The following is a 10,079-nucleotide window of genomic DNA, read 5'->3' on the forward strand; positions in this document are numbered from 1 at the left end:
CGTCAGAACCGCAATGGACTTTATCCACCCTTTTCTGAGATCCAGTATTCCATGGTTTATCCATCACCAATTAGAGTATAAATAATGGGGTCTGAGCATTTGGAGTACAGCCACTGAGGAAGAGGTTAGCAAGACCTCGAAACGCGTCTGGTGTTTCATACCAATGATCTTAAAGACCCGATGATCATACACAGCATGGCCATGCGACAAAGGACTTTATGAATGAACTGATTGGGCTGTGAGACGGAAAAATATTAGTCTCTTTACAGCGAATATCGCAAGTATCGCGAGACGAGTGAAGGTACGTGACTTCCTACTCCTGATCCCGCGAGAGCTACACGCAGAGGATACAGAGCAACTACGTGGGATTTGGACCTCACTTCTCTTTACCTATCCGCTCATAGAGCGTACAAAGATAAAAAGGTATTGCTCCTTATGGAGGACTGAGTGCAGACTGACGGGCGAAAACGTTTTTTTATATTTTAGCACAAGGAGCACAATGTGAAGAAAGTGAAGACTTTCCGAACCCTCTGTAAGTATATCCTTAAGAGATTAAGAAGATTTGGCTTTATCTGTTAGTGCAATTGCCTCAATGGGTCTCCCTCAACACCATGATGTTGGTGGCACCAGCGCCACTTATCTAATGGATACCAAAGGCTGAAGCTGAATCTATTTTATTAAAAATAAATAATGACCGTTATAAACATGCATTATACAAAGTGTGAACATGGCCGCCACCTACACTACTTCTACTATGGCTGCCTACTCCACTAATATTGTCCTTGGTCTTAAGGGGGCAGTACTGACATGTGTGCCCATGTCATGGCTCTTCTCGTGCACTTTCAGATGATACTTGATGCTGTAGCTCCTGGGACAGCGGTTACACTTATAGGGCCTTTCGCCGGTGTGGACGCGGTTGTGGATCTTCAGGGTGTAGGCCTTGGTGAAGCTCTTGTCGCACACCTCGCACTTGTAGGGCTTGGCGCCAGTGTGGTTCCTGCGGTGCTCTACAAAGGAGGAGCAGTCGCTGAAGGCCCTGTCGCATTCACCACATTTGTAAGGCCGCTCGCCGGTGTGAGTACGCTTGTGTACCGTCAGGTGGGACTTCTCCCTGAAACTCTTGTTGCAGATGGTGCACTGGTATGGTTTGGCGCCGGAGTGCACCCTCAGGTGCCGCACCATGGAAGAATAGTCGCTAAAGCTCTTGGTGCACTCGGTGCACTGGTACGGCCGCTCTCCGGTGTGGGTCCTGCGGTGGACGCGGAGGTGGGAAATGACACTGAAGCTCTTGGGACACTCCATGCACTGATAGGGTCTCTCTCCGCTGTGGATTCTCTTGTGCACGGTCAGAAGGTTGTTCTTTGAGAAGCACTTCTGGCACTCCTCGCACTGATAGGGCTTCTCCCCCGTGTGGATCCTCAGGTGCACTTTAAGGGTGTAGGACTTGCCGAAGCTTTTCTCGCAGACCGGACACTTGTGGATCCTTTCGGGAGGAGAGGTAGGCTTGGCTCTCCGGAAGCGGCCAGCTTCGTGCGCCCACTCCTCGTGCATTGTCTTGTGGATCTTCAGCCGGATGTTCTGAGAGAAGCACTTGTCGCACTTGGGACATTTATAGGGTTTCTCTCCTGTGTGAATTCTCCGGTGAACTTTCAGGTTGTAGGATTTGGTGAAGCCTTTCTTGCAGATGTCGCACATGTGCAGCTTCTTGGGGACAGGGTTCGGGAGGCGGCCGCTGGCGTCCTGCTTAAGGAGACGTCTCACCTCCTTCAACCTTCGGTCCAGTCGGTTGTGCTGGACCCTCAGGTGCTTCCTCAGGGTCACTTTATCTGGAAAGCCCTTGTCACAGTCAGGGCACTTGTAGGGATTCTCCTCGGTGTGCAACCGGCGGTGAGACTTCAGGTAGTCAGAGCGGGAGAAGCCCTTACCGCAGTCCCGGCATACATATGGCTTCTCCCCGGTATGAACTCGCGAGTGCATCCGAAGACGATAGCGGCTGGGGAAGGTTTTCTTGCAGACGGTACAGGGGAAAGCGGAGTCTGACTGGTGCCAGGAGCGGTCCAGCAGCACCAACGCCGACTTCCGCTTCATGAAGATCTTGTTTTGGGTGAAAGCGTCAAGGCCGCGGTTCAGGGACGAGGAAATGGTCAGCCAATCAGCATCGTATTCCTCCTTCTTGACCCCTGGGCAGGACGGTCCTCTTCTTCTTCTTCTCTTGTTACAGGTTTCATGGAGGAAGGGAAGAGGAGACTCGGATTCTTCCTTTATGATCACTGTGGTGATGTCCAAATCGTTAAGGTCTGATGTGGGATCTGCAAGAAGAGACATAAGTGAGGGAGCTGCACCTAGCTGAGGGTCTGTTACTATGTATCAGTGCAAACAAAACAGCAGCACAAGTCTTTATGCTAGTTACTGCCTACTCCATTCACTGACAGCAAGCTGATACCTTGGAAAATGATGAATTGAGACAGAAAGTCTATAGGGAGGTGTTGCAGCTTTTTTTTTACATGACAGTGGACAAGCCCTTTAAGAGAGGGCTCCACGGCAACTCTTGGTCACATGACGATCATGACTGTACGTTTCTCTATGGAAGGGGAGGAGTCAAGTAATGGTGGCGGATGACCTCGCTTACCGTGCTCTTCCTTCATGAACGTCGGGGTTCTCCTTGCGCCTCGGACCAACCGGACGTCACGTGTCAGCGCAGGGAAACCTGCAATGAAGACACAGAGTTATTGACCAACCCAAAACCAAGAGGCCTTCAATACGACCACGAGAAGAGGCAAAAAATGAGGTGTTCAGTAGCTCCACCCCCTGCTGATTTGACCAATGAGATACCAGTACAGGAGGAGGGGCTACAACGATAACATGCCTTGTAACCCCTCCTCCTGATGAGGATACCCCCCTCACCGGGTACCTGGAGCACTGCTCTCGGCCGGCCAGGCGTCCCCCAGGGATGACACGGTCTCGTAGTTCTCCTTCATCACGCTCTGGTACAGCTCCTTCTGCCAGTCCTGCATCCAATGCCACTCTCCTTCCGAGAAATACACCGCCACGTCCTCAAATGTGATTGGATCCTGCAGATGGGGGAGGGGCAGTCAGTGACCGGGGCCCGGACAGGACACAAAGCCCCTCACATCACAGAACAGCAAATCCTCATCTTTACTTATCTGGTCCTCATCCTGGTTACATCCCGTCTCCAGTCACATCCAGAGCTGCAGGAGCGGACTGCTGCCCTCTGCTGGTTCTGTACCAGAGCACGCTCTGCTGCATTGTGGGAGACGCCGGGGACACTTACCGTGTTAGAGACGTCCGCCCGGTCCATGCCTCCCTGATAGCAGGGGCCCTACAGGAGAGCGAGACACAGTGACACCGCCAGAGGAGCGCAACCACCCAGGATGATGGGAGGCGTGGTGATGTACACAGGAGGATGAGTGTGTGCGTACAGGGGGATGATGGGAGGTTTATTACTATGTATACGGCTGGCATAGTGATGATGGGAGGCATACTGATGCAGGAGACGATAGGAGGAGTAGTGCTGTGTAAATGGAGATGACAGGGATGAAGTGATGCGAACTGATGAGCAGTGTAGTGCGAAAATGTGGAAGCATGATGGGAAGTGTGGTCTACAGAATAACGTGTTTTGTCTATGATAGGAGCTGTAGTCATGTGCGGATGAGGATGATAGGAGCTGTAGTCATGTGCACACAAGGATGATAGGAGCTGTAGTCATGTGCGGATGAGGATGATAGGAGCTGTATTCATGTGCGGGTGAGGATGATAGGAGCTGTAGTCATGTGCACACAAGGATGATAGGAGCTGTAGTCCTGTGCGGATGAGGATGATAGGAGCTGTAGTCATGTGCTCACAAGGATGATAAAGTTGTAGTCAAGTCATGTGCGCATGAGGATAATAGGAGCTGTAGTCTTGTGCACATGATAATGGGAGTTGTAGTTGTGTACATGAGGATAACCAGAGTTGTAGTCATATGTACATGAGGATAATAGGAGCAGTAGTTATGTCTAGCACTTGACGGATCACAGCTGCTGTAAAGAGACATGTAACGTCATCAGCGCTCACCTCCTGGTGCTAGCCGCTATCTGATGACGTCATGGCCCAGTATTGACATTGGGTGAAGTCACCGCCGGAGTCCTGGAGAAACGATGAGCTCACCAGCCGTCTACAGCGCGGAGCTGCTGTCGGAAGTGACATCACGGGATGCAAATAAGGGCATATATACCGTATCAGGCTACCACAACATGGCTCCGCTCAGGGCCTGGCTCATAAACAAACACTGGACTACTACAAAATGGCCGCCGCCATAGGGTAAAGAAGGCAGCGTCTGTAGCACTGAGAGGGGAGAGAGTCTAACAGTGAAGTGGATGTGACTGCTTGAGGGGGGCCGCTGTGTGGGATTATATACTGGGGAGGGGGCTGCTGTGTGAGATTTTATACTGGGGAGGGGGCTGCTGTGTGGGATTCCATACTGGGGGGGGGGGGGCTGCTGTGTTAATGTCCCCTTGTGGATGCACAGAAATCTAGCATTTTATTAATATGCAAATAAATCTCAGCCTATAATCTCACACAGCAGCCCCCCCTCCATACAATCTCACACAGCCGCCCCCCCCCCCCATACAATCTCACCCAGCGGCCCCCCCTCCATACAATCTCACACAGCCGCCCCCCCCTCCATACAATCTCACACAGCCGCCCCCCTCCATACAATCTCACACAGCCGCCCCCTCCATACAATCTCACACAGCCGCCTCCCCTCCATACAATCTCACACAGCGGCACCCCCTCTATACAATCTCACACAGCCGCCCCCCCCCCCTCCATATAATCTCACACAGCGGCCCCCCTCCATACAATCTCACACAGCCGCCCCCCCTCCATACAATCTCACACAGCCGCCCCCCCCTCCATACAATCTCACACAGCCGCCCCCCTCCATACAATCTCACACAGCCGCCCCCTCCATACACACTCACACAGCCGCCTCCCCTCCATACAATCTCACACAGCGGCCCCCCCTCTATACAATCTCACACAGCCGCCCCCCCCCCCCTCCATATAATCTCACACAGCGGCCCCCCTCCATACAATCTCACACAGCCGCCCCCCCTCCATACAATCTCACACAGCCGCCCCCCCTCCATACAATCTCACACAGCCGCCTCCCCTCCATACAATCTCACACAGCCGCCCCCCCTCTATACAATCTTACACAGCCGCCCCCCCCCTCCATATAATCTCACACAGCGGCCCCCCTCCATACAATCTCACACAGCCGCCCCCCCTCCATACAATCTCACACAGCCGCCCCCCCTCCATACAATCTCACACAGCGGCCCCCCTCCATACAATCTCACACAGCCGCCCCCCCTCCATACAATCTCACACAGCCGCCCCCCCTCCATACAATCTCACACAGCGGCCCCCCTCCATACAATCTCACACAGCAGCCCCCCCCCTCCATACAATCTCACACAGCCGCCCCCCCTCCATACAATCTCACACAGCGGCCCCCCTCCATACAATCTCACACAGCCGCCCCCCCTCCATACAATCTCACACAGCCGCCCCCCCTCCATACAATCTCACACAGCGGCCCCCCTCCATACAATCTCACACAGCAGCCCCCCCCCTCCATACAATCTCACACAGCCGCTCCCCCTCCATACAATCTCACACAGCGGCCCCCGTCCATACAATCTCACACAGCAGCCCCCCCTCCATACAGTCTCACACAGCCCCCCCTCCATACAGTCTCACACAGCCGCCCCCCCTCCATACAATCTCACACAGCAGCCCCCCTCCATACAATCTCACACAGCCGCCCCCCCTCCATACAATCTCACACAGACAGCCAGCCCCCCTCCATACAATCTCACACAGCGGCCCCCCTCCATACAATCTCACACAGCAGCCCCCCCTCCATACAATCTCACACAGCAGCCCCCACTCCATACAGTCTCACACAGCAGCCCCCCCTCCATACAATCTCACACAGCAGCCCCCACTCCATACAGTCTCACACAGCAGCCCCCACTCCATACAGTCTCACACAGCCGCCCCCCTTCCATACAATCTCACACAGCGGCCCCCGTCCATACAATCTCACACAGCAGCCCCCCCTCCATACAATCTCACACAGCCCCCCCTCCATACAATCTCACACAGCCGCCCCCCTCCATACAATCTCACACAGCCGCCCCCCTCCATACAATCTCACACAGCGGCCCCCCTCCATACAATCTCACACAGCCGCCTCCCCTCCATACAATCTCACACAGCGGCCCCCCCCCTCCATACAATCTCACACAGCGGCCCCCCCCCTCCATACAATCTCACACAGCCGCCCCCCCTCCATATAATCTCACACAGCGGCCCCCCTCCATACAATCTCACACAGCCGCCCCCCCTCCATATAATCTCACACTGCGGCCCCCCTCCATACAATCTCACACAGCCGCCCCCCCTCCATATAATCTCACACAGCGGCCCCCCTCCATACAATCTCACACAGCGGCCCCCCTCCATACAATCTCACACAGCCGCCCCCCCTCCATACAATCTCACACAGCCGCCCCCCCTCCATACAATCTCACACAGCAGCCCCCCTCCATGCAATCCCACGCAGCAGCCCCCCCTCCATGCAATCCCCCCTCCCTCAGCATACAATCCTAGTTCTCGGGTCTCCCTGTCTGATATCACCTACGTTACATGTAGAGGAGAAATCTGCCCGTTTTCTTGTCTTCAATAAAAACGAATAGGTTTATCCAATTTTGCCCTCTCCGCTGGCGTTCTTCTGTCTGCTCGGAGCTTGTGGCTGTGGATAGAGATCGGCCCGGAGGTCTACAATCACCCCACAGCCCTCCACACTAAGCCGCCGGCTGACCAGCATCTACAGTCGTGGCCAAAAGTTTTGAGAATGACACAAATATTAGTTTTCACAAAGTTTGCTGCTAAACTGCTTTTAGATCTTTGTTTCAGTTGTTTCTGTGATGTAGTGAAATATAATTACACGCACTTCATACGTTTCAAAGGCTTTTATCGACAATTACATGACATTTATGCAAAGAGTCAGTATTTGCAGTGTTGGCCCTTCTTTTTCAGGACCTCTGCAATCCGACTGGGCATGCTCTCAATCAACTTCTGGGCCAATTCCTGACTGATACAACCCATTCTTTCATAATCACTTCTTGGAGTTTGTCAGAATTAGTGGGTTTTTGTTTGTCCACCCGCCTCTTGAGGATTGACCACAAGTTCTCAATGGGATTAAGATCTGGAGAGTTTCCAGGCCATGGACCCAAAATGTCAACATTTTGGTCCCCGAGCCACTTAGTTATCACTTTTGCCTTATGGCACGGTGCTCCATCGTGCTGGAAAATGCATTGTTCTTCACCAAACTGTTGTTGGATTGTTGGAAGAAGTTGCTGTTGGAGGGTGTTTTGGTGCCATTCTTTATTCATGGCTGTGTTTTGGGGCAAAATTGTGAGTGAGCCTACTCCCTTGGATGAGAAGCAACCCCACACATGAATGGTCTCAGGATGCTTTACTGTTGGCATGACACAGGACTGATGGTAGCGCTCACCTTTTCTTATCCGGACAAGCCTTTTTCCTGATGCCCCAAACAATTGGAAAGAGGCTTCATCGGAGAATATGACTTTGCCCCAGTCCTCAGCAGTCCATTCACCATACTTTCTGCAGAAGATCAATTTGTCCCTGATGTTTTCTTTGGAGAGAAGTGGCTTCTTTGCTGCCCTTCTTGACACCAGGCCATCTTCCAAAAGTCTTCGCCTCACTGTGCGTGCAGATGCGCTCACACCTGCCTGCTGCCATTCCTGAGCAAGCGCTGCACTGGTGGCACTCCGATCCCGCAGCTGAATCCTCTTTAGGAGACGATCCTGGCGCTTGCTGGACTTTCTTGGACGCCCTGAAGCCTTCTTAACAAGATTTGAACCTCTTTCCTTGAAGTTCTTGATGATCCTATAAATTGTTGATTGAGGTGCAATCTTAGTAGCCACAATATCCTTGCCTGTGAAGCCATTTTTATGCAACGCAATGATGGTTGTACGCGTTTCTTTGCAAGTCACCATGGTTAACAATGGAAGAACAATGATTTCAAGCATCACCCTCCTTTTAACAGGTCAAGTCTGCCATTTTAACCCAATCAGCCTGACATAATGATCTCCAGCCTTGTGCTCGTCAACATTCTCACCTGAGTTAACAAGACGATTACTGAAATGATCTCAGCAGGTCCTTTAATGACAGCAATGAAATGCAGTGGAAAGGTTTTTTGGGATTAAGTTAATTTTCATGGCAAAGAAGGACTATGCAATTCATCTGATCACTCTTCATAACATTCTGGAGTATATGCAAATTGCTATTAGAAAAACTTAAGCAGCAACTTTTCCAATTTCCAATATTTATGTAATTCTCAAAACTTTTGGCTACGACTGTACAAGAGGCCTCCCTGCATTGTGCAGTGCTTTAACCTCTTCCCGGCCGCCCAAAGTGAATCTACAGTACATCGGCAGTTTGGTATTTAGAGATGGCGCCCGCTCATGAGCACCATATCCCCGGGTGCACCCAGGACTAATGTATGCTATGGACAATAACATCGATTGCACACATTTAACCCCTCAGATGCTGTGGTCAAATGTGGTGACTGCATCTGGGAGCTGAAAAACCATGAGCATTGGCTCCCCCGAGCGAGGATCAGGGGAGCCGGATTGTGTGTGCAGCAACCTCAGTCCTCCCCAATGATCCAAGGTTCCCACAGCTATGTTCCTATGAAGACCTCATTGGAGTCTATGAGAGGCACAGTCTAATGATTGCTGGTTCAGGTTACCTGGGGGACTATTAAAAAGTGTAACAGAAAATAAAATAAACAGCATAGGTATCGACGCATGTGAAGCCGCCTGTACTATTAAAATATAAAAACATACGCGGCGAATGGCGTAATGGGAAAAAAAACTTCAAAATCGCTGATTTGTTACAATTTTGTCATTTCACCTCCCCAACATTTTTTGTATAAGAGGCAATCAAAAAATAATATGGTATCAGTAAAAACAGCTCTGTACAATTATAGGGGGGCGGCAGAATATGGCAATGTAAAAAAATAAAGAAAAACTATATAAATCACTGTAATTGTACTGACCCGGGGAATGAAGGGAACAGGTCAGTTTTATCTCATAGTGAACGTTGTAAAAAACAAAACCCCAAAAACTGTGCTGGAATTAACTTTTATTTTTCAGTTACACCCCATTTGGAATTACTTTTTCAGCTTCCCACTATATTATATGCAATAGAAAAAATTACTAGAAAGTACAACTCGTCCCGCAAAAAGCAAACCCTCACATGGCTATGCGAAAGGAAAAAAAAAAGTTAAGGATAGGGGGTAAAAAATTACAATGGCCCTGTTCTGAATGGGTTAAAGGGGTTATCCAAGACAAAAACAGACCTCCTAGATCTGGCATACCTGCACTGGCGATCATACTCGCCTGGCCCCCGCTGCTGAATTTGGCCTGTGTGGCCCGGAATGGCACTTCTGCATCGGCATCAACAAGTGTCATCGCCAATCACAGGCCTCGGCGGTGACCTCTTCCCCTTATGTCATGTGTGACGTCACACAGACCGAACCCAGCGGCGAGGATCAGGTGAGTATCATCGCCAGTGCGGGACTGGTTTGTTCTCGGATAGCCCCTTTAATCGTGTTTGGTTGCAGCATTGAATGCGTTTCCTGGTGGGATCAGCGATGCCCAGAATGCTGCCATTGTGTGGGGAAGAAAGAAGACACCAGGGAGCATCATATATCTGCCAGCAAAGTATTAAAAGAAATAAAAACATGCACTATTCATAAAAAGTTAGGGATATTTCAGGTGAAATTTATGGAAAATGTAAATAAAGGTTTACACATTTTACACATTACACCCTAATAAAATAAAAATGGCCGCTTCATCCCAACGAGTATACTCAGCTGAAGAGGCATAATACTGAGTCTGCCAATGAGGTGGAAGAGGATACCACTTTCCTGCTACTCCTCTACCCCCTCATCATCTTCATCATTAGTGATGAGC

At 50.8% G+C, this 10,079-nt stretch overlaps 1 protein-coding gene across 4 annotated transcripts; it reads right to left on the reverse strand.

Annotated features, from left to right (window-relative positions):
- Window positions 1–658: 658 nt before the first annotated feature.
- On the reverse strand, window positions 659–4,304 carry LOC122933835 (zinc finger protein 616-like). Of its 4 annotated transcripts, XM_044288903.1 has the most exons (5): window positions 4,075–4,301; window positions 3,293–3,340; window positions 2,912–3,071; window positions 2,630–2,707; window positions 659–2,309 (listed from the first exon to the last, which is right to left on the reverse strand). In XM_044288903.1, the coding sequence occupies exons 2-5, from the start codon at window positions 3,317–3,319 to the stop codon at window positions 763–765; spliced, it is 1,812 nt and encodes a 603-aa protein (XP_044144838.1). In that variant the 5' UTR covers window positions 3,320–3,340; window positions 4,075–4,301; the 3' UTR covers window positions 659–762. The 4 variants fall into 4 exon arrangements, with proteins under 4 accessions (XP_044144838.1, XP_044144839.1, XP_044144841.1 ...); XM_044288904.1 differs by having other exon boundaries at window positions 3,293–4,301; XM_044288906.1 differs by lacking the exon at window positions 3,293–3,340 and having other exon boundaries at window positions 4,075–4,297.
- Window positions 4,305–10,079: the final 5,775 nt, after the last annotated feature.

This window comes from Bufo gargarizans, chromosome 4 (assembly GCF_014858855.1).
Source record: "Bufo gargarizans isolate SCDJY-AF-19 chromosome 4, ASM1485885v1, whole genome shotgun sequence".
Taxonomy (NCBI): Eukaryota; Metazoa; Chordata; class Amphibia; order Anura; family Bufonidae; genus Bufo; species Bufo gargarizans.

What these genes read in the sequence shown, in the direction of transcription:
- LOC122933835 (XM_044288903.1), bottom strand. Translation starts at nt 3,319, where the DNA reads ATGGACCGGGCGGACGTCTCTAACACG. An exon ending in GGGCGGACGTCTCTAACACG is followed by an intron (nt 3,072 to 3,292) that starts GTAAGTGTCCCC and finishes CCCCATCTGCAG; the next exon opens with GATCCAATCACATTTGAGGA. An exon ending in GTTCATGAAGGAAGAGCACG is followed by an intron (nt 2,310 to 2,629) that starts GTAAGCGAGGTC and finishes CTCTTCTTGCAG; the next exon opens with ATCCCACATCAGACCTTAAC.